The following is a 25306-nucleotide window of genomic DNA, read 5'->3' as shown; positions in this document are numbered from 1 at the left end:
GAAAATAACTTTCCACAGAAAATGGCTGAGCAATTGTAAAAGGTCACAAAAGCCTGAAAGGCATCTACGAAAGTGAAATCCAGTGTAAAAAAAAAGCCCCATTTCAAGCTACACACCAGCACCACTACCTCAGGCTTGGCACAAATTCAAAAGGCGTGAAAAGCAAAACTGCTAAATTGTAGTAATCTAGCATACACCAACATAATTCCTCAGCCCCTGTGCCTTCCAATCAGAAAGAATAGCTCGAACTCGGAGCAAGAGAAGAATACTAACGAACAGGCAAGAAGGTCTGTTTTGCTGGGAGAAATGAAACCACAGAGGAGTCACCCTAGAATGTAGCATAGTGCAGGAGGCTGTGCTGTAAAGAACATGTGTGATTGCACTTTTTTGTTTTTAATAACCGTTTCAAAGGTTTCGATTTGTGTGACCTACTTATTAAGTGATGCCTCAGATGACCTTAGACGTTACAGACTAACATTTTATGTTGAGGAGAGAAGTGGTCTGTCTCCAGATGATGGAAGTCCTCAGAGTGACTGTAGAAATTTACGTAGGCAAGACTGCAGAGATATAAAATGAACATGCAGATGTTGACTAAAGATGCTAGGCTACGTTACAATCGACTTTTGTTACATTGCAAAGTGAGATTTGGCAGTAGTGCATTCTTATCTGTTTAAGAGACAGATCAAAATGCAACATATTGAAAGATTCAATGATAGTCATGCATACTTACAATTGTGGGCTGAGTAGCAGGAATGAAGGCTGTAGTCTGTGGCACCTGGACTAATTTTATGGGTTGTGTGCTTGGCACACCTGCTGCAATCTGCGAAGACAGGACCCGCAATTTGAGTGTGCGTGTAATAATTTGCAACAGACGTTGGTAAATTTCACTTGAAGCATATGCAATGTACATAAAAATATAAAAGCTGCTAAAGGGTTTTGTTGTTAACTAGGTTTATGATCAGAAGAATTGCCACAACATAAGCAAAGTAAATAAGGCTGAAACATATTTAAAAACCTAATTTGCACCAAATGCAGACTAAGGTGTTCTCTCGATATGGATCTTAACTTTGCATTATTCACCCTATATGCATGACCCCATATCTCCCCACTGGAGAGGAACTGTTTACAGTGACAAAGGCTTTGGTGCCGGCAAATGACTTCACTTCCTCATGAGCTGCTGCTATGATGCAGATTTTCAGTGTGATTTCTGATGCTGTCTGGCTGCTAACCAGTCCCACACCTGGTCAAAGAAATAATGTAAAGATGTGGGATATACTAGTGGTGGAGGGAGAGAACAAGGGGGAGTATTTTGCCATCGCTTTGGAATGTTGATGACAAAGAAATATCAATTCGCATCAGAAATTACCTATACTATTACAAATATCACACATTATATTTATTTATTGATAGATTTTAGAGCCTCAACATCAAAAATAAACAGCGTCATTGATGTATTCCAAAAGGATGGCTCTATGGAGCAAGTCTTAATTTAGTTGCTGACGATTCCATCAATATTAGTTGGACTAGTAATCGTGTACACAAACCAAATGTTAAAAAGCTGTAGTAATCCTTCATGAAAATCAATTACAGAGACATTGTCATCTGGACAGAATGCAGACAAAATCCGTATATAAGTGGAAGTGCCGGATATAAATGAATTACAAGTTTCTTAAACTACTAGTGGAAAGCAGCATGAAGGATGCATTAGTGAAAGCAATCCAAAACAGATAAGTGAGCATTTCTGAATGATGTTCTGTCTAAAAAAGAAATGCATTGATCCACAGGCAATGTGTTACCCAGTTAAGTCCAGCACAACATGAACTGCTGATTACGAACAACTGCTTATGCTACTTCTGATAACCCGAAAGAGGGTGATCCAATTGGTCAGGAAAAATGGCCAGTTACTGTATTCTTAATATCGGCATTGTATCCTTATCATTATTTGACTAATTATTACAGTTATTAGAATATATGGTTCTTCTACCAAAAACTCAACCAGTTAACCTAAAATGGATGAAAACCTGAGGATAGCTATAAAAACCTGATTCTGAACTTTTAAAGGATATTCTTTTGATATTCAACTTATTTTTTTTGATTTTCAGGAAGCAGGAGAGCACACACATACAAATATACAATAATGCAGTGGCAAAAAGAAATAAATGTACAAGGATATTCTTAGCCAGAAGTCCGCCGACGTGAAAGTCACATTCTGAAAGAAACCTGGTCACCCCTTGGACTACATAATCAGCAGACCTCTTTTGACTTAAAGACTTGTGACAGTTAAGTATCTGTTACTGACATTTCTATTAATAGTGACAGTCAAAATCTGCACACACAATTGTAAACATGTCTAACTATTTTCATACTGTGGTTAAAGATGGTAACATCTGCACATAGTGATAATCCTAATGTTTCTTAGACCAACACCAAACGTGATAAAAGTATGTCTAATGGGAACTGCCTCTTTATTTTCAACATCCGTGAATGTTTAGAAAAAAACTAAAATTATAAAGGGTCTCTTTTTGGCACACACTCTGGCTACAATTTGTGAGTTCGGATATCAAGGTCTCTGTTTCCCTTAAATATCCTCCACAACTCTCAGAATTTTGCTCTTCTTAATGCGAGGGTACCCATACATTCCCACGCCTTTCCTCTGCGCCAGCCATTTCTCCGGGTGTGTTGTTCACAACGCCAGAGAAAAGCAGCTCTACATGTTCGTATCCTAAGTAAAATGTCATGTGCATCATGCTCATGCCACCATGGTCGTGCCCAGGTGTTGTAGTTGGGTGGCGGTGTGTATGATCGGTTGAGTCACCCATTAGTTTCATGTTAGGATCCGGAGTGGTTTTAACCATCAAATGATCATGGTGGTGAGGCATTTCTGAAAGCAGGATTGAACAAATAATAGACTGCTCCGCTGACAGTGGTGCAAAACATGAGCCTACCAGATGCAAAGTCGTCGGGCTCAAGGTTTGCCTGGAGTTGGAGACTATGGCCTCTTTCCAAGAGAACAGGGTTGGGTGGCAATCCTATGCAGCTGGTGCTGCCTTTGCTTCTCCTCTCCGAAATAGCGCTATCTCCTGCATCCACCTCCAGTCATACACAGCTTGCAGAAAGACTCATAAAAGCTACGCCCACCAGCCACGGTCACGACACATTAGGGAAATTAGGTCGCATTAGCTTTCGGATACTTTCAGGGGCCTTAACATTTTTACTTTCCTCTTTGACTTGGCGCCACATGAAGAATCGCCAACATTCCTGAGAGAACAGAGACAGCCGGGGCATATCTGTAAGCCCTTTTTCAAGTTAAATCGTTTTATTCACCACTGAGCGAGGAACGGCGTGGGATTACTGTATTAAAGTAAATTGTTCAATTTCTACTAGGCAGTAGAAAGTAAAATAAAGCAAGTGATACCCGCCCAATGTTTTCAAAGCAGAGACTGTCTAACTTATGGAAAATGTGTTTTACATTAGCAAAGGACTTAGTTTAAAAAAAATGTGAATTAAAAGCTGCCAGCTCACGTGGGTGTTGTTGGATATTTTAGGCCTCAGAAATGTGACGGAAATAGTGCCCGGCAGGACTAATGCAAGGGCCTTTAATTTATTTCTGAAACGAGAGCTTGCTGCTTCGGAGAAGGTTGTTTGCTCTCTCATCTGTGGATAGTCAACACGCACCACAGAGCATGCTGCAGGGAGGAGCATGGAACTGACAATAAGGAGAAACGAGGCAAACAATATCTTTAATTTATCACGAAAGTAGACTGCTCTTTCATGCCGTCTTTGGCCAGGTCATTGAAAGTCCTCAGGTGCACTCGTCTAAATTCAAATTGTGTTTACATCTAATAATCATGGCTAGTGACAGTGTTTTCAATATTGTAACAGCGGCAGCAGCTCACTGATATTAGTGCAAGTAATCTCTGTGACACCACTGTGACTTATCAGAATGGCAAAGTTTTCAGATGACTGTATTGTGTTTACTTAATTTGACGCATATAAACATATAGCTAAACCTAGAACAACCGTGTGCACTGTGTATTTAAATAAATGTGGAAAAATACTAGCTGCAAAGTCTTTTTTTGCTTGCGACAAAAATGAATGCGGATACATACAGATAAAATGACAAAAATAAATATGGATAAATACAGACGGAAATGTTAAAAAAATAAATACCATATAACCGGGAGCCCTACTCATGATTAAAGAAGAATTATTTAAAGGCACACAATTATTTAATTAATTGAATTATTTAACTTGCATACATCTGGGCCGGAGAATACACAGTATGTGCATCTACAGCCACACATGCCTCGAACACCTTGTTACAAAAGGTAAGCAACTTAGTCTTCTGATAGATACTTTTACCTGGAGATTCCTCAACTCAATCAATCGTAAAGCAATAAACTTCGAGTGAAGGGTCTGAGGAAAACTCACCAAGAAACCATGCCATATGGGCCATGCTAGCAGGCAACCCTGCTGCCCCGTGGAGTAGACAATTTAGTTTTTACAAACACTCCAAACAGGAACACTTACCAGTAGCATGAAAGATCAGCGTACCCTGATAAAGAATGCCAAGCCACCTACCATAGAAACTAATGGGTACCCGCCCCCAAATTATGTATTTTGTATACCTAAAAGGCAATACGTTCATACGTTTTGCTGATTTGTTTTGAAACAACACAACAAGAAAACATCTTGGCACATGCCAACCAACACATAAGAGACAAGTACCAATCATAATGATCTGCCAGTCAAAGATCGCCGAAATGCACAATGCCATACTCAACACCGGGCAGAAGTGGATGGTAACACTACCACACCATCCAACTCTTTCATACGAGAGGCAGAAGATAAGAGCTTGTGCAGCAGGAAAACATTGGCACACTAACACTTTGGGCTGAGAATAGTAATGTGGAACCAAAATCAAACCACCAGCATGATAGAATGGCTATGAGGAAATTAGGAGTGGCCAAAACTGCAATCCCCTCCTATCGACCCATTGTTTCCACCATTGGGTCGCTTACGGAGCCTCTTTCCAAATTTGTGGATGCTTGTCTTTCTCCCATCATCTGCCAGCTTCCAGCCTATGTACGTGATACTGGCCATCTTATCACGAAAATTGAGGGGCACGACTTTAACAGTGACACTGACATTCTGGTCACCATGGATATCGAGGCGTTTTACTCGAATATCCCACAAAAGGGAGCAATCGAGGCCGTCAACAAAATTTTGGACGGATCAGACTGTCCATCAGAAAAACATTTCGTTCTGGAATGCCTGGCGATAGTTCTCAAAGAAAATTATTTTGAATTTGACAAAATCACATACCAACAAGTGTTTGGCATTAGTATGGGAGCAGCTTGCGCACCGAATGTGGCTAATGCATATATGGGAGCATTTGAAGAAAGATTCATCCACAATGAGATTGCACCGTTCTTTGAAAACGTTACCAACTATAATCGTTTCATTGACGATATCTTCTTTATCTGGAAGGGCGCACATGAACAACTTGATGAATTTATCATGTGGATTAATCTTTGTGATACACATTTAAAATTTACAGCGAACACTAGCTCTACTAAAATATAATTTCTCGATGTATGGATCCAAATTAACAATCAGCAAATTGAGGTTTCCCTTTACACCAAGCCAACTGCACGCAACACTCTCCTCCTATACGACAGCTTTCATCCGCGGAGCCAGAGGAATAGTATTCCATTTGGCCAGTTCCTTAGACTTAGACGTAATTTTACGGACATCAGTAATTTTGAGATCCATGCAGCCCAACTTAAAAACAAACTCCTAGATAGAGGTTATCCTCATCGACTTATCAGGGACTCTTAAAAAAGGGCCAAATACTACAATCGCGAAGCTCTCTTGAACTCCAAAGACAAAAAGGAGGAACAACAACTAGTAGTTGTCACCACTCACTCCAATTTCAACAACAAACTCAGATCCATCATCAATTCCCAATGGCATATTTTAAACACAGATAAAACAGCTGAACAACTCAAAAAACCTATTTTCGCCTTTCGACGAAACAGAAATTTGAGAAATGCCTTGGTTAGAGCTAAGATACCAGAGACACCTAGTGTTAGCCAAAAAAGCATCACTGGGACCAATCCGATCACTGGGAGTCACAGATGTGGCGGCTGCCACGCCTGTGATCAAGTCCTAACCACCCCAGTACTCTCATGGGGAAAAAGAAGATTTCAACTTAAAGAAATGACAAATTGTCGAACCAAGAATGTCATCTACCTTCTTCTGTGTCCCTGTGCCAAAGGATATGTTGGCGAAACGGGGAGAGAGTTCAGAATTCGGTTCTCTGAATACAAATCCTCCATCAGGAACTCACGACCAGAGGCACCTCTGGTAGCCCACTGGCAAGAAATGAAACACTCGCTCATCCTAGAACACATTAAGTGCCCCTTACATGGAAATGTCGATGCCTTTAGAGGCAAAAGGGAGGTGTTCTGGATGTTTACCCTCAATACAGCTAATACAGGTTTGAACTAACATCTGCCTTGGGAGAACGCGATTATTTAAAGAGTATCTCATGCCTTTTCATTTTTTCTGTTTATGACTCTCCTGACGATTGTTGTTTTCTGTCCATTTATATTTTTCATTTTATTGGGACTAGTATTGGAAATATATTTCCAACTCTGAAATTATTCTCGTTCTGGTATTTATACCCCTTGAGAATCCCGACTGTTATTTATTTCTTTAAGGACGCTGCCTATCGGACGGTGGGGCGGCCATTTTTCCACTTCCGCATTCCCTGCCGTCAGCGCCCTAGTTCTCTAATCTACCACCTTACCAAGGCGCCTCATTGTAGCACTTTGCCGTATCTCTTGGGGTCAGCGTTTTAGCTTCCTGACATTTCGCCTAACCCAGGTGCTTCCCATTAACACTAAGCCGAACAGTATTTATACCAGCCCCATTTCCTCCGTTCCATTGCTATTCCGACAATGGATGAATGCTGAGGCGGCCGGCTGTGGTATCGAGGTACGCTGTGCGCTCCCTGACAGAACAGGTACCGGAGGCTTTTACCCGACTTACGTGCATATTGTTTCTGAGCTTAGACTTTAATAGCTATTCTAAATTATCTCAATTCCTGCACTGTCTTCTCTGATTTTTTGCAGGACTCTGCACAACAGGGAACGGGGAAATGCTTACGAAGCACCATTTCTGTTTACATCGCGTTTATCACTTCACATGACCAGGTACCAGAGCCTCATATATTTTATGTGATAGTTAGAGGCAGACGTTCGAACACCTTGAGACCAAGCATTTTTTTACTGTCTTATGTTTATCTCTAGCAACCGTAGGCATGTATTTTATTGTCTATTGTTTGCATCCGGTTATCGTAGACAGTTTATATCTGCAGGAAATACTGGTCCTCCTAATTCTAACTAGCTGGCAGAGTTGTCCACCTTTCCTTTGCCTTAATTGAATATCTTTTTGTCGGGTACTACATATGAAAAGTAAACCTGCACTTTTCTCCTATTTGTGCCATTAGTGATATCACGGGGCTATTTAAATACTATGTTGCACCTCCCTTTCATTCTAGGAGGAAACCTTATTCAATCCCGACAGTCTTCATTTATTAGAGAACGGGACCCGATTTCTCTGACTTTACATCGCCATTCACCAGAGGTATTATAACAGTATTATTTACGGTCTGCATTTGAACTTTGAAACCACTCTTGGTGCATATTTTTGTAATACGAGGAACAGATACTTTGGTTTCAGTCCAACCATTCTCCTCAACTCTTGTATCATCCCTGTTTATTCCATCAGCAGCCATTTACGGACCTTTATACGATCCTGTGCTTTTCCTTCACATTTTAGGAAAAGAATACCGGAACCTTCCCAGCCTGTCACTCCTATCTCATTCACCAGGAGAATACCGGGAGTGCGCTCGAATTTTCATCTCTACCTCCAAACCACAAACTACATTCTCTATAGGTATTTTATTCTCATTTCCAACATTGGCAGTCCTTTCTAAATCCTTAGAGTTGTTATCCTTTTTGAATTTAAAACTCCTGTATGTATAGCAACTCATTATTATTAGCAGCACTTACTCAAGTTTTTCGTCTGTATACATTTCCTTTCTTTCAACTGATCATTACAACTCTGTTGCCAGTCGGCCATCATTCTCCAAATACTTTCTAATTGGAACAATTTTTTGGCTAATAGTGATTCCTAAAGTTGGGTCAGTTTCCACCTACCCAGAGGTGTGTATTCCAAACTATTGTAGATTGAGATGTTTTTTCTAGATTCATTGTGGTATAATGATTTGTCATTCAGGGATCTTCAACCCCCTTATTCTCTAATTTCCTGGTTATTTACCACTTTTTCTCCCTTTATTAGGTTGAATGATGTTAACACTTATGTTGCACACTGCCTTGTTCCTTTTATTGTGACCTGAAATTACAGTCCACAGTTTTTTAATAATATTTCTAATCTTTCCTACTTTCACCCACAGATATACTTTGCCAACCCATGACAGAAATTGTGAACCGATTTTTATATTGATGGTGTGCTATTAAATTTGGATCACCCTAGACCGCACAGATCCATGGATTAAATATATGCGCCCTGATGAAGGAATCTTCCAAATAACCTCTAGTTTCCGAAACGCGCGTCGGCGCTTTTCCTTCCACTGTTTGCCGTTTTTTGATGCTTTATTGAGTGTGAATATTTGGTTTGTTTGACAGAGAGAGTGTGCATGATTGAGAGAATGAATGAATGGTATGTCATGTTTTTATTGTCGTAATTGCACTTGGGCTGATGTTTACTCATGATTCTACGAACCAATGTATTTTTGTATATTAGAAGCTGACCTTTATTAATTCTGATCTAAATATTTTTATCCAAAATGATCAACTGAAAATAGATTTTCTGAAATAATCCAGCTGTTCTGTGGGTGTTTCTGGTAGATTTACATTGTATGGTTCTTTATCTATGGGAAGCTCCCTTTCATGTTTATATAAGCAAAACTGCAATCCCACCTGAAACTAGGAATAAACAAGGCAAATTGAGGCCAAGAATGGCAAGGCAAATATAAAAACCTCACGGGTAAGGAGATGCCTTGCAAACATGTAGGTAATGACGGCATGAATAAAGAAATAAGAATACAGAACATCACACAATGCTCGTTTTTGGCAATCATTTATCTTACGGTATAAAGGATTTGTAATGCTGCTGATATAGGTAAAATTTAAAATGAAAGAAAAAAGTGGAAACATTTTCATGTCTTTAAGTGAAATGATTATTTCAAATTTACAGTGCTTTAGAAGACTGAGCAGTAACACTTACTGTAGCACCTTCCTTGTTTTTATCTGAAGGACTGTCTTTTTCTTTTGGTGCATTAGCGGTTTCTGATGGTGATAGCTGCACTGAGCTTGGTTGTACAGGTTTATTTGATACATCTGCACCAGGCTCTGAATCAGGTTCTTGCTGTGTTGCGGTTGCTAGAACAAGAGAGTTTAGAGAGTGAAATTTGAGGCATTACGGACTCATTTAAAAATAAAAGAACATTGTGGTGACCCCTCAAATACTGATATTCTTTTTTCTGAAAGCACTATCTGTGGCTCAGCATTACATCTGTGCACATAATGAAGACTAGAAGCTATTGTGTGGCGAGAAGACAGTGGCACAATAGTTCGAGAATGGAGCCCACAGTGTGCTGCTTGGTTACCAGAAAATGTTTTCACTTCTTCTCTTGGAGAACACAACTGATAAAAAGAAAATTCCATGGGAGACATTAGATATTGCATAAAAATGATTCATCCGTGTGAGAAGTTGCCTGATGTGCAGTGCTCACTATTCTAGTGATCACTATATATCAGTCCAAACAACCCTTATTGATGATTGGTTGTAAGTCAACCTTATAGACCAGCTATCCTAGTAGCATGGATACGAGCAGTCTAAGGCTAAGACTCTAGAGGGCGTGTTAAGCCAGCTGTTTTACCATCACATTACCCCTTGAACACCCAGTGAAAGGACACCACACAAGTTGTTATGAAAATAAACAGTGTATTTATTTATAACAAGACTACCCTGGCTCTTTATGAGACAGGGAGCTAAGCACACAACAAAACTCTTACGAAAATACTTTTAAGTTAGCACGTTACACAAATGCCCGAGGGGCACGAAAAACCATATACTCTAAAAGTGGAATGCGAATTACTAGCAGGTAAGTAACAGTTCTAATAGGCTTTGGAATCGCTAGGACTGGACTAGGGAATCGTTAGATTACTACTAGGAGGCCTAGGGGACTCGGGTGCAGAGTGTGCACTCTCACGCGGGATGCGGGACAAAGTCTATGGAAGCTAGCATTCACAAAGTTAGTGTTCACGGGCGAACCCGACCTGGTAGGGAGAAAACGACAGTGGATCCTGACCCTTGGATAGTGAGGCTATGCTGGGACACCGGAGTGCCGAAGTTACCTAGCCCAGGGGCTGCAGCTGCATAGGTCTGAAAAGACGTCGGGGATCTCGTTGCCGGACCAGGAGCCTGGAAGGAAGAAGTTGCTGGCAGGCGACCAGTGAAGAAAAGTTCGATGGATCCAAGCCTGGATCAAGGAAGAAGAAAACCTGAAAGCAGAGGGGACCAAGTTCTTGAATCACTAGCCAGTGATTAAGTGGGCACCAGGATGGCACCGGGCGAAGTCACCGCAGTCAGGTGAGTGGGCGCTGCTGGGCTCTGCAGTCTCTCGGACCAGGAGGCGTTGTCGGCGACCAGGATGGAGGTGCGAGCTGTCCCACGAAGGATGAAGTCGTTGGCGTCGAAGTTACCCAGGATTGGGCAACAAGCCTTGGCTAATTCAAGCCCACGCGGTGGACTCAAAATGGCGTCTTGAGTGGACCAGGAGGGTCCGGGGTGCTCCTCTTCTGGAAGGGAGCAAGGGCCAGTCTGGAGCAACCAGACCAGCAGCAGAAATGTCGTCGGGCGTCGTCAGGAAGGCCACAAGCCAACGGGCTAGTAGCCAAACAACGCGGTGAGCAGCGGAAAGCAGAAGGGCCCCACGCAGATCGTGGAGATGCTGGGGGGCTGCACTTCGGAGCTGGAGCTGCTCAGAGTCGGGGCTTCTCGGACCCCAAAGCACTCACCAGTAGATTACTCGGCGGGCTTGCTGGAAAGAAGTCGTGCAGTCTTGCAGATGGCCGGTCCCTTGAGGTCTCGTCGCACCCACGGTTCTCAGCTGGGCTGTAGAGGTGGGTAGAGGTCAGAGGTGCCAGGGAAGCCGGTTCTCGTCGAGCTGGGCAGTCGGATTCCGGAGGAAGGACTTACAGCAGACCGCAGTGTTCTTAGATGGTGCCTGCGGATGCAGGGTGACTACTCCTTAGTCACAAGGGAGAAATCTTAGGAAGAAGTCTTGAGTTCCTTTCGCAGAAAGTAGTTTCAGGATTCAAAGATGATCTGATTTGGAAGGGGGCCAGTCTCTACCTTTATCCTGTAAAAAGGGGCTGGCACGCGACCAAGTCCTGCCCTATGGGTGGGACTGGGAGGGGGGTGGTTACACCCACTTCCTTGGCGGGCTTTTCCCCAGCACAGGGTCTGGAGTGACCCTGGAACTGGTTCCAGCCAGCCTATGCACAGTGAGCACCGGGGTGCCACGTGCAGTCACCTTCCTCTAAAGCCCTGCCTACCTACAATACACAAAACCCTGTCTGGGACGGTGCTGGCACCGCCCCTGGCAGGAAACCCTTTGTCCTTATCTCCTGCTCTGGGAGGACTCCCAGCAGCAGGAGGGCAGACTTGTGTCTCGGTGGCAGCATCCATTTTGTGGATGCTAAGGCTCTGTCTGACTTTTAACCGGGGTATAGGTTACAGGCATGTCGTGTCCCTCTAGAAGGGTGGAATGCTAACCCCGTCGCCAGAATTGGCGAGGGGTTAGTATTCCAATTCGTATGACACCTTACTCGACATGTTTTGATAAAGCGATACCAGAGTTGGCACATAACCGCGAGGATTATAAGGCACTTAAGAGTATATGGTATGCGATATCATGGAAACGGCTAAGGGATGGATCCCGAAAGCCGCAGACAGGCTCAGCTCGTGCCAGAGCACCATCTCACACGATTCCAAGCACTCTGCCTTCAGGATTGTTAAGGCCTGCCATAGGAGTGACTGATAGGAGATCTGTGTGTCCATTTTAGGGTTAGATATAGGTATACTATATCTAAAGCAAAGGGTGATTACACCACCTTGCCCCAGCTGTCGTGCAGCCAGTTGTGTCAGTTTTAGTTAGTCAATCCAGGGGTGGCATAATACATGCTTCAGCCCCTGGGAGACTTCTGGGTGCACCTCAGCCCTGGGTACAGGGACTTGGAGAGGGCCCAGTGCCAATTCAGTACCTGAGTACAATTTGGATAGAGAGAACAGCTAGGCTGTGGGTCTGATTAGCAGGCCCACAGCCAGGGAAAGTCGTAAACCAGTGCAGCAAAAAGCAAAAATCTGGGTGATCATAGGATTGCAGACCCTACTCTCCTACATGACCCCCCCCCAAACTTTGGGACAATAAACTAACCTTGACCAGGTGAGTCTTCTTGCTCTAAGTGGAAATACCTGGAGAGCCCATCAGCATTGCTGTGATCAGTCCCAGGTCTATGCTCCACTGTAAAATCCATCCCCTGTAGGGAAATGGACCACCTAAGCAGTTTGGGGTTTTCACCCTTCATCTGATTTAGCCACAAGAGGGGCTTATGGTCTGTCTGAATGGTGAAGTGAGTGCCAAACAAGTAGGCCCTCAGCTTCTTCAGGGCCCAGACCACAGCAAAGGCCTCCCTCTCAATAGCTGACCAATTTTTCTCTCTGGGTGTCAACCTTCTACTAATGAAAGCAATAGGCTGATCATTACCATCAAAATTCAGTTGAGACAGAACAGCTCCCACACCCAACTCAGAAGCATCTGTTTGGACAATGAATGGCTTGGAGTAATCTGGACTCTTGAGGATAGGTGCTGTGCACATGGCCTGCTTTAGGTCATTGAATGCTTTCTGACAGCTTGCTGTCCACTGAACTTTCTTTGGCATCTTTTTGCTTGTCAGGTCATTAAGGGGGGTCACTATGGACCCATAATTTCTGACAAACTTCCTATAGTACCCAGTCAGGCCCAAGAAAGCTCGAACCTGAGTCTGGGTGATTGGAGGAGTCCAGTCCTTGATGGCCTGTATCTTACTCTCCAGTGGCTGAACCTGGCCTCCACCTACAAGGTGGCCCAGGTATACAACCTGTGACTGCCCTATCTGGCACTTGGTGGCCTTGATAGTGAGGCCTGCCTTTTGCAGGGCCTCTAACACTTTCCTCAGGTGGACCAGGTGATCCTCCCAGGTGGAGCTAAAGACAGCAATATCGTCAAGATAAGCTGCACAGAAGTCATCCAGCCCAGTGAGGACTTGATTCACCAACCTTTGGAAGGTGGCAGGTGCATTTTTCAGTCCAAAGGGCATTACCACAAATTGATAATGCCCTCCAGGGGTAGAAAATGCTGTCTTAGGTTTGGCTTCCTCAGCTAACCTGATTTGCCAATACCCAGCTGTCAAATCAAATGTGCTTAAGAAGTTGGCAGAAGCCAATCTATCTATAAGCTCATCTGCTCTTGGTATTGGGTGGGCATCAGTCTTAGTGACTGCATTGAGGCCTCTGTAGTCTACGCAAAACCTCATCTCTCTCTTACCACCCTGGGTGTGAGGCTTTGGCACTAGAACTACTGGGCTAGCCCAAGGGCTATCTGAGGGCTCAATGACTCCCAGTTCCAACATTTTCTGCACTTCAGTTTTGATGCAGTCTCTAACATGATCAGGCTGTCTGTAGATTTTACTCTTGACAGGCAGACTGTCTCCAGTGTCAACATCATGGGTACACCAATCAGTTTGGCTGGGTGTCAGAGAGAACATATGTCGAAAGGATTGCAGAACTTGCCTGCAATCCTGTTGCTGATGTTCAGTGAGGCTGCCACAAAAGACAACACCATCAACTGACCCATCATCAGGATTCTGAGTGAGCAGGTCTGGGAGAGGGTCACTCTCTTCCTCCTGTCCCTCATCTGTGGCCATGAGCAAGCTCATGTCCTTCCTGTCAACATATGCCTTGAGCCTGTTAACATGGAGCACTCTGAGAGGGCTCCTGGGAGTTCCAAGGTCCACCAAGTAGGTAACCTCTCCCTTTTGCTCAATGATGGTGTGGGGCCCAGACCATTTGTCTTTCAGAGCTGCTGGGGCCACTGGCTCCAGCACCCACACCTTCTGTCCTGGCTGGTACACAGTCAGTACAGCCTTTTGGTCATGCCAAGCTTTTTGAAGTTCCTGGCTGGCCTCAAGGTTTTTAGATGCCTTTTCCATGTACTCAGCCATCCTGGAGCGGAGGCCAAGTACATAGTCCACTATGTTGGTTGCAGGCTTTTTGAGAGGTCTCTCCCATCCTTCCTTCACCAAACACAGGGGTCCCCTTACAGGATGCCCATACAGAAGCTCAAAAGGGCTGTAGCCAACCCCCTTCTGTGGGACCTCTCTGTAAGCAAACAAGAGGCAGGGGATCAGGACATCCCATCTTCTCCTAAGAGGTTCAGGTAGTCCATGAATCATCCCTTTCAGGGTCCTGTTGAATCTCTCAACAAGCCCATTGCATTGTGGATGATAGGGTGTGGTGAACTTGTAGTTCACACCACACTCTTTCCACATGGCAGTCAGATATCCTGACATGAAGTTTGTACCTCTGTCAGAAACGACCTCCTTAGGGAAACCCACTCTGGAGAACACTCCAACTAGGGCTCTTGCCACTACAGGGGCTGTAGTGGTCCTAAGGGGAATAGCCTCAGGATACCTGGTGGCATGGTCCACCACCACCAGTATAAACTTGTGTCCTGATGCTGTCTGGGGTTCCATTGGACCAACAATGTCAATCCCCACTCTTTCAAAGGGAACCCCCACCACAGGTAGTGGTATGAGGGGGGCCTTTGTTGTGCCACCTGACTTACCACTGGCTTGGCAAGTGACACATGAGCGACAAAACTCCTTGGTATTCTCATTCATATGGGGCCAGTGAAAGTGTGAGACAAGCCTGTCCCAAGTCTTTGTCTGACCTAAATGACCTGCAAGGGGAATCTCATGGGCCAAGGTGAGAAGGAAACCTCTCAGAGACAAGGGGATGACCAGCCTCCTGGTTGCACCAGGCTTGGGGTCTCTTGACTCAGAGTACAGGAGTCCATCTTCCCAGTATACCCTGTGGGCACCTGTGGCATTCCCTGCAGCCTCAGCAGCAGCCTGCTGTCTGAGGGGTTCAAGGGAAGGGCAGCTCAACTGTTCCTTCCCCAGGTCTGCTCTGGAGGGTCCCCCTGAGCCCAGAAACTCAACTTGATCAAGTTCAAGCTCTTTAGGCTCAGTTTCCCTCAGCTCTTCTAGATCAGCCTCCTCAGAGACTTGATCCTCAACCTGGGGCAAGGGGGAAGGCAAAGCCTTACCCTTACTGCTCTTCTTCTTGGAAGGTGTCTGGTCCATAATTTCAGGATCCAGCACCTGTTCAGTGGGGCATCTTCTGGCCTGTGACCTAGTCACAGCAAGCACATGTGCTGGCAAGCCTAACATCTCCATGTGAGTCCTCTGCTCCACTTCTGACCATTGTGATGACTCCAAATCATTGCCCAACAAACAATCAACTGGGAGGTCTGAACTGACTACAACTTTCTTTTGTCCCTTCACTCCACCCCAGGAGAAAGCCACAATTGCCACACTATGACTAGTAGTGACATTGCTGGCATTGGTCACCAGGAAATCAGTACCTGGCATGATCTGTCCAGGGTCCACAAAGTTAGGTGTCACCATGGTGACACTGGCACAAGTGTCCCTATAGGCCTGAGCCATCTTGCCATTAATCAAAGGTGTCTGCCTGTATTTACCCAAAGTATTGGGACTTATTTCAGGGGACATATCCATATCCCCTGTACAGACAAGGACAGCCTGAGTGAGTGTGCCAACTAAGTTGTCAGACCCCTCAGTACCCAAGGTTAACCCAACTAATGCCTTGGGAGTGACACTACCACTACTGACTGTACTAGGGGGTGCAGTTGCTTTAGGAGCTGTAGTGGCAGGAGTTTGTCCTCCTCCTCTTTTGGTGCACTCACTAAACCAGTGAGATTTACTTTTGCAGTACTGGCACCACCTTTTTGACTGGCCTTCTTGAGTCTTCTTCTTCTGGGAAGCCTGACCCCCACCCTCTTTGGTTTGTTGGGGACCTGGTGAAGACTTCTGGTCATTTTGCTCATTCTTAACATTACCCTTCTGGTCTGCTTTCTTCTGACCACCCTGGTTCTGGTTCTGGTTCTGCTTGATCCTTGTCCTGACCCATTTGTCTGCCTTCTTTCCCAATTCTTGGGGAGAGGTCAGATCTGAATCAACAAGGTGCTGGTGCAGCAACTGGTTCTGACAATTGTTCAAAATTTGTTCTCTCATCATTAGATTATACAATCCTGTGTAATCTGTAACCTTGCTACCCAGCAACCAGCCCTCCAAAGCCTTAGTGGCACAATCCACAAAATCAGACCAGTCCTGAGACTGAGTTTTCTGGGTGTCTCTGAACAGCAACCTGTACTGCTCAGTGGTTAAACCAAACCCATCAACCAGTGTATTCTTCAGGACCTGGTAATTGTTAGCATCCTCCACTCTTGTAGTGAGGAGCTTATCTCTACCTTTACCATCAAAGGAGAGCCACAGTATAGCTGCCCACTGACTCTGGGGAATGCCCTGCACAGTGCAGGCCCTCTCCAGAGCAGCCATCCATTTCTGGATGTCATCCCCTTGCTTAAAGGGGGGCACTATTTTAGTCAGGTGTTTAGTATCTAAACCCTTCTCTCTATCTCTTGGGAGATTGCTGCCACCAGTGGGAGCTAGCCCACTCATCTGCTGCTCTCTTGCCAGGGCAAGCTTCTCTTTGGCCAGGGCAATTTCTTCCCTTTCAATCCTCAGTTCAGCTTGTCTCATCCTAGCTTCATGCTCCTTTCTCTGAGGGGAAGTAAATCTCCTCTGTGGAGGATTCCTTCTCCCCTGAGAAGAGGCATTAGAGTGCAGAGATCTATTGGAGTCCCTAGAAAGAGATCTATCTCTCCTAACTCCAAGGTTAGGCCCACTTCGGGTTAGTACTGGGGGGCCCCCAGATCCTAGCCCAAGTAAGTCTAAGTTGGTCCTAGTTAGCCTTCTGACTACCTCAAGACCCTTGTCTACCTCATCCCCAGAGAGTACCTCCTGATCCTCCTCCTCAACTGCTGAATCAGTGTTGTGGAGATCTGGATCCCCAGAGGTTCCCTCTAAGGCTGGCATGTTCTCATGTAACTGAGAAAGCTTTCTGGCATCATATGTCTCTAAGAGACCTATCAGAAAGGAAGTGGTGGGGTTAGACCCCTGCTTCAGTTTCCTGGAGACACAGATCTGTCTCATCTCATGGAAACTGAGAGCTGCATATCTTGAAGTGACCTGTGGAGGGTCAACACTGACCAGGGGAGTCTCAGTAGAGTCCTCCTGAGTCGACATGCTTTTCTAGTGAGGTGCAAGTGGTGCACTTACCTACACTATATGTTTGCCTACTGATCCCTTGCTAGAGTTGTAGCTTAGGGTGTGCTAGGCCCTAGGAGCTACAACAGCTGGTTCAGTAGAACTCAGAGTATTCTAAGCTAAGTTATATGTACCTTTAGTACTTATGTGATCTTTCACAAGATATTCTTAGGGCATGTGTGGTAAAACAACAGCAAGCTCAAATCCCACCGCTGCCACCAATGTGAGAAGTTGGCCTGATGTGCAGTGCTCACTATTCTAGTGATCACTATATATCAGTCCAAACAACCCTTATTGATGATTGGTTGTAAGTCAACCTTATAGACCAGCTATCCTAGTAGCATGGATACGAGCAGTCTAAGGCTAAGACTCTAGAGGGCGTGTTAAGCCAGCTGTTTTACCATCACATTACCCCTTGAACACCCAGTGAAAGGACACCACACAAGTTGTTATGAAAATAAACAGTGTATTTATTTATAACAAGACTACCCTGGCTCTTTATGAGACAGGGAGCTAAGCACACAACAAAACTCTTACGAAAATACTTTTAAGTTAGCACGTTACACAAATGCCCGAGGGGCACGAAAAACCATATACGCTAAAAGTGGAATGCGAATTACTAGCAGGTAAGTAACAGTTCTAATAGGCTTTGGAATCGCTAGGACTGGACTAGGGAATCGTTAGATTACTACTAGGAGGCCTAGGGGACTCGGGTGCAGAGTGTGCACTCTCACGCGGGATGCGGGACAAAGTCTATGGAAGCTAGCATTCACAAAGTTAGTGTTCACGGGCGAACCCGACCTGGTAGGGAGAAAACGACAGTGGATCCTGACCCTTGGATAGTGAGGCTATGCTGGGACACCGGAGTGCCGAAGTTACCTAGCCCAGGGGCTGCAGCTGCATAGGTCTGAAAAGACGTCGGGGATCTCGTTGCCGGACCAGGAGCCTGGAAGGAAGAAGTTGCTGGCAGGCGACCAGTGAAGAAAAGTTCGATGGATCCAAGCCTGGATCAAGGAAGAAGAAAACCTGAAAGCAGAGGGGACCAAGTTCTTGAATCACTAGCCAGTGATTAAGTGGGCACCAGGATGGCACCGGGCGAAGTCACCGCAGTCAGGTGAGTGGGCGCTGCTGGGCTCTGCAGTCTCTCGGACCAGGAGGCGTTGTCGGCGACCAGGATGGAGGTGCGAGCTGTCCCACGAAGGATGAAGTCGTTGGCGTCGAAGTTACCCAGGATTGGGCAACAAGCCTTGGCTAATTCAAGCCCACGCGGTGGACTCAAAATGGCGTCTTGAGTGGACCAGGAGGGTCCGGGGTGCTCCTCTTCTGGAAGGGAGCAAGGGCCAGTCTGGAGCAACCAGACCAGCAGCAGAAATGTCGTTGGGCGTCGTCAGGAAGGCCACAAGCCAACGGGCTAGTAGCCAAACAACGCGGTGAGCAGCGGAAAGCAGAAGGGCCCCACGCAGATCGTGGAGATGCTGGGGGGCTGCACTTCGGAGCTGGAGCTGCTCAGAGTCGGGGCTTCTCGGACCCCAAAGCACTCACCAGTAGATTACTCGGCGGGCTTGCTGGAAAGAAGTCGTGCAGTCTTGCAGATGGCCGGTCCCTTGAGGTCTCGTCGCACCCACGGTTCTCAGCTGGGCTGTAGAGGTGGGTAGAGGTGAGAGGTGCCAGGGAAGCCGGTTCTCGTCGAGCTGGGCAGTCGGATTCCGGAGGAAGGACTTACAGCAGACCGCAGTGTTCTTAGATGGTGCCTGCGGATGCAGGGTGACTACTCCTTAGTCACAAGGGAGAAATCTTAGGAAGAAGTCTTGAGTTCCTTTTGCAGAAAGTAGTTTCAGGATTCAAAGATGATCTGATTTGGAAGGGGGCCAGTCTCTACCTTTATCCTGTAAAAAGGGGCTGGCACGCGACTAAGTCCTGCCCTATGGGTGGGACTGGGAGGGGGGTGGTTACACCCACTTCCTTGGCGGGCTTTTCCCCAGCACAGGGTCTGGAGTGACCCTGGAACTGGTTCCAGCCAGCCTATGCACAGTGAGCACCGGGGTGCCACGTGCAGTCACCTTCCTCTAAAGCCCTGCCTACCTACAATACACAAAACCCTGTCTGGGACGGTGCTGGCACCGCCCCTGGCAGGAAACCCTTTGTCCTTATCTCCTGCTCTGGGAGGACTCCCAGCAGCAGGAGGGCAGACTTGTGTCTCGGTGGCAGCATCCATTTTGTGGATGCTAAGGCTCTGTCTGACTTTTAACCGGGGTATAGGTTACAGGCATGTCGTGTCCCTCTAGAAGGGTGGAATGCTAACCCCGTCGCCAGAATTGGCGAGGGGTTAGTATTCCAATTCGTATGACACCTTACTCGACATGTTTTGATAAAGCGATACCAGAGTTGGCACATAACCGCGAGGATTATAAGGCACTTAAGAGTATATGGTATGCGATATCATGGAAACGGCTAAGGGATGGATCCCGAAAGCCGCAGACAGGCTCAGCTCGTGCCAGAGCACCATCTCACACGATTCCAAGCACTCTGCCTTCAGGATTGTTAAGGCCTGCCATAGGAGTGACTGATAGGAGATCTGTGTGTCCATTTTAGGGTTAGATATAGGTATACTATATCTAAAGCAAAGGGTGATTACACCACCTTGCCCCAGCTGTCGTGCAGCCAGTTGTGTCAGTTTTAGTTAGTCAATCCAGGGGTGGCATAATACATGCTTCAGCCCCTGGGAGACTTCTGGGTGCACCTCAGCCCTGGGTACAGGGACTTGGAGAGGGCCCAGTGCCAATTCAGTACCTGAGTACAATTTGGATAGAGAGAACAGCTAGGCTGTGGGTCTGATTAGCAGGCCCACAGCCAGGGAAAGTCGTAAACCAGTGCAGCAAAAAGCAAAAATCTGGGTGATCATAGGATTGCAGACCCTACTCTCCTACAATCCGTCACTATAGAATCAGATCTACAAGCTAAAGGGGCAAACAACAGACATGGCACACTAGGTCTGCCTGTGGAAAGTTAATGGTGACCCAAAATATGCTACCTGTATAGATAAGCAGAAAAGTAATACAATGGTTACTTACCTGTAGGAGTAGTTTTGCAGCTTGAAGAATTTTCAGAATTTGCATGCTGTGCATTATTCCGTCTCTAATAGTTGGGCATCGAATTATCAGTGTAGTCTTTGTTTTTTCTTTGTTTACCTTAGCGGCGTCAAACATTTGGTGTCCTGTCCATCCCTTTGTGACATCAGATGCCCACCTGGGAAGTCCCTTTGCGTGGTAGCCATTTTTAAACTCTTTTTGGCGACTCAGGTCTTTGTTGCAGCTTCCCAGTTTTCCATGTTTTCTTTTAAACCTATGTGTTCTTCAGCACATTGTCACGGAGGTACAAGGGGCACTTCTGAAAGAACAAGTTACTTACCTTTGGTAACAATGTATCAGGTAGAGACACATTCTAGCCGCAGAATCCTTAACTTAGAATTTCCCCCAGGCGCCAGCCTAGATCCAAAGATTTTTCAGCAGTACCTCTACGCCGTCGGATGCGCCGCCCTGACATCATCCACGGATATGACGTCAGTGGAGCCATATAAGTCCCTACCAGCATGATGACGTCAGTTTTCTACTGTGAAACCTTTTTCACGCCAGAACGCGGAGCAACCACTAAAACTAGATATGAGAACAGGGTGCCAAACATATCAAAAATATTTGAAATAACAATAATAAGAATGAATATGCTACTTACCAGTATGCATCTGTTCTTGGCATGTAGGGCTGCTGACATTCATATCTATAGCATAGATCGCCGCCTAGTGTTGGGTCCGGATGATTGCACATTGTTGTCCTGGAAGAGTCTTCGAAGTATCACAAGATAGGTGGCTCCTCCCCTGGACTACAGTGCGCATGGGCATCGACTCCATCCTCAGATTGTTTTAGCCATTGTGGCAAAGATGGAGTGTAATAGTGTAAGCGATGGCCATGCCTAAGAGTAAATGCAAGAAAAGTCTGCAGCCGCTACAGGCGCCGGGGAGGAGGGAGGGCGATATGAATGTCAGCAGCCCTACATGCCAAGAACAGATGCATACTGGTAAGTAGCATATTCAGTTCGAGGCATGTGGGCTGCTGAATTCATACCTATAGCATAGAATACATAGCAGTCCCTCCATTAACGGCGGCCGTCTGTGCCAGCTGCAGTAGTCTGAAATAGTGTCTTAAGAACAGCCTGCCCTACAGCTGCCTGCTGCTTGGAGTGCACATCTACACAGTAATGTTTAGTAAAGGTATGTGGTGTAGACCATGTGGCTGCTCTACAAATATCTTCCAAAGGGATATTACCAAGGAAAGCCATGGAGGCCCCCAACTTGCGGGTGGAGTGGGTTCTGGGGGGGACCGTTAAAGTGCGCTTAGCCTTGTGATAGCAAATCTGAATACACTTAACGATCCACCTGGCTATCCCTGCTTTGGAAATGGGGTTGCCTTTGTGCTGAGCTGAGAAGGCAACAAAGAGCTGTTGTGTTTTTCTAAAATCCTTTGTTCTATCAATGTAGTACATTAGCGCTCTTTTGACATCAAGAGTGTGGAGCATCCTTTCTGCTACTGTCTCAGGGTTCTGAAAGAATGCGGGCAGTTCGATGGTTTGATTGACATGAAACTGCGAAACCACCTTAGGAAGGAATTTAGGGTTAGTGCACAGCACCACCCTGTTGGAATGAATTTGAATAAATGGCTCTTGTACAGTGAGCGCCTGTAGCTCACTAACACGTCGTAAAGATGTAATGGCAATGAGAAAAGCCACTTTCCATGTCAAGAACTGAATCTCACATGAATGTAGAGGCTCAAAAGGTGGGCCCATCAACCTGGTGAGGACCACATTGAGGTTCCACACAGGAGCTGGCGGGGTCCTGGGAGGGATGACCCGCTTCAACCCTTCTAGGAAGGGTTTAATGGCAGGCACCCTGAAAACAGAGAGATGCTGCCTGTTTTGGAGATAAGCCGCTATGGCGGATAAGTGTATCCGAATGGAAGCATAAGCTAGATTGCATTTGTAAAGATGTAACAAATAGCAGATGATGTTAGGAATGGATGCATCTAGCAGGTTGATATTGTGTTCTGTACAGTAAATGACAAACCGCTTCCATTTTGCTGCATAGCAAGCTCTGGTAGTGGGCCTCCTCGCCTCCCGGATGATGTCCATGCATTCAGGAGGCAAGTCAAGGTAGCCAAATTCTAAGACCTCAGGAGCCAGATCGCCAGGTTGAGCTGTTGCGGATATGGGTGCTGAATGTCGCCATGGTTCTGCGTCAAGAGCCTGGGTGTGAGGCGCAGCCTTTGATGCGGTACCACGGAGAGTTCTAGAAACGTGGTGTACCATGGTTGGCGTGCCCACGTTGGAGCAACCAGGATGAGTGTCATCGAGTGTTGCTTTAGCTTTCTTGCCACCAGCGGTATGAGAGGTGCTGGGGGAAAAGCGTACGCAAATCTGCCTGACCAGTTCATCCATATCGCATTGCCCTGCGATTGTGGGTGAGGGAACCTGGCGGCAAAGCTTTGGCATTTTGCGTTTTTCCTTGTGGCAAATAGGTCTATCTCTGGATGACCCCATTGCTGGAAGTACGGGCGGAGTACTGATGGGTGTAACTCCCACTCGTGCATCTGGTGGCTGTACCTGCTGAGCAGATCCGCCATCTGATTGTCCTTGCCCGGGAGGTGTCCCGCCATGAGGAAGATGTTCCTCTGAATGGCCCACTTCCACATGCTCTGAGCCAGGTGAGACAGCTGTGGAGAGTGTGTACCTCCCTGCTTTTGAATGTAGTACATGGCTGTCATGTTGTCCGTCCGGATCAACACGACCTTGTTGCACAGATGTACCTTGAATGCCTTCATCGCCATGAAGATCGCCATCAGTTCTAGGTAGTTGATGTGCATCTTCTGTTGCTGCAATGTCCATCGTCCCTGCACCGTGTAGTGGAGTACATGAGCTCCCCATCCCTGGAGAGATGCGTCCGTCATCAGGATAATCTGCGGCACAGGCTCTTGGAACGGTCGGCCCTTGCAAAGGTTGTGTGGATTCCACCAATGCAGAGAGTTGTACGCCCGACCGGTCACCAACACTAGGTCTTTCAGGTCTTTCAATTGTCCTTGAGCCTGGGTCCACTGACGCGCCAAGCATTCTTGGAGCGGACGCATATGCAACCTCGCATGCGGGACTATGAAGATGCAGGAGGCCATCATGCCTATCAACTGCATGAACACTCTCGCTGGAAGTGAGTGCTGCGGTCTGAACTTTTGGATTAGCGACTGGATGTTGCCGATCCTCACTGAATTTGGCGGAGCCGTGGCTGCCAGGGTATTTATCGTTGCGCCCAGATACTGCCGCACATGTGCTGGCTGAAGGTGCGAATTCGGATAGTTCAGTGAGAAGCCCAAACCGTGAAGGAGATGAATGGTGTGGGACATGTCTGCGGCGCACTGCTGAGCTGACTTTGCCTGAACTAGCCAGTCGTCCAGATAAGGGTAGACATGGACGTTCTGTCTCCTGAGGTGCGCAGCCACCGTCGCCAGACATTTCGTGAACACTCTGGGGGCTGTGGTCATTCCGAAAGGAACGACCTTGAATTGGTAATGCCTGTTGTGAATGGTGAACCTGAGGTATTTCCTGTGGGATGGATGAAGTGGGATGTGAAAGTAAGCATCCTTGAGATCCAAGGTTGCGAGGAAGTCTCCCTGATTGAGCAACGGAAGAACCTGCTGCAGTGTTAGCATTTAGAAGTGTTCTGAGAGAATGTACTGGTTTAGGGGCCTGAGGTCCAGAATAGGTCTGAGGGACCCGTCCTTCTTTGGGATCAAGAAGTACAGGGAGTACCCCCTGTGCCTTCTTCCTCCACTGGCGCGAGCTCTATTGCGCCTTTTTGCAGCATGACAAGAACCTCCTGCTGCAATAAGTGCAAATGCTCTGCTGACATAGGACGGTGTTTTGGTGGTATGTTGGGTGGAGTGGATGTGAGCTCCAAACAATAACCGAACTGGATAAGTTTCCTGACCCACCTGTCTGTGGTGATGGATCTCCAGACTGGCAGGAACTGCTGGAGTCTCCCCCCGACAGGTGTTTGATGGTCGGGGGGCAGTGACAGGGAGTCACTGTTTGTTGGTGGCAGAGGAACGGGAGTTGTTGTTGTTGCCTCTGCCTCTGCCCTTGGAGCTGTTGCCCCGGTAGCCTCCTCTACTCTGCTTTGTGTACGAGGATTGCGCCCCACCTTTAGTGAACTGTGACTGCTGTGACATTTGGCCTCTGTTAACACCTCGATTGCCTGAGCGACGAAAAGTGTTCCCACGAAACTGTTGGGACTGGAGAGCTCCCATGGACTTGGCAGTCTCAGTATCTTTCTTTATCTTTTCCAGGGTGCTGTCCACCTCTGGACCAAATAACCTGTCAGGGTTTACTGGCTGGTTAAGGATGGTTGTTTGGATTTCTGGTTTAAACCCTGAGATTCGCCGGACTTTCATGATTCTCCTGGTCCCTCTCAATCACCACTGCCCGATGACGTCTCCTGTGCCGGCCCGGATGGGTCGGTTTTTATGGATATATCCTTGGAACTGTGCCTGCATCGTTTGCTACGTTCTGTGATTTTCCTGGATCTTCCGTGCTTTTCTTCCTGTGACTTTTTTGGACTGCCGTTGGACTCTCCTGCTGCCTGCCTTCTGTTCTTTCTGGCAGGGTCCTCGTTGGATCGGACCCTTACTGCTTTGGATAAAAAGGGTCAGGGCTGATGAAAA

General features: G+C 46.5%; 1 protein-coding gene across 4 annotated transcripts in view; it reads right to left on the bottom strand.

Moving 5' to 3' along the window:
• Positions 1-25306, bottom strand: part of ZMYND8 (zinc finger MYND-type containing 8) — a 432560-nt gene that overhangs the window by 29481 nt on the left and 377773 nt on the right. For all 4 annotated transcript variants that reach the window (XM_078651871.1, XM_078651872.1, XM_078651873.1 and 1 more), the window contains 2 exons: positions 9319-9473; positions 731-820 (listed from right to left, as the gene is read on the bottom strand). In XM_078651871.1, coding sequence (XP_078507997.1) covers positions 731-820; positions 9319-9473 — 245 coding nt within the window. The remainder of the gene's footprint in view (positions 1-730; positions 821-9318; positions 9474-25306) is intronic.

The sequence above is a fragment of the Lissotriton helveticus genome, chromosome 7 (assembly GCF_964261635.1).
Source record: "Lissotriton helveticus chromosome 7, aLisHel1.1, whole genome shotgun sequence".
NCBI classification, from domain to species: domain Eukaryota; kingdom Metazoa; phylum Chordata; class Amphibia; order Caudata; family Salamandridae; genus Lissotriton; species Lissotriton helveticus.
This window is presented reverse-complemented; position numbering and strand designations above follow the sequence as displayed.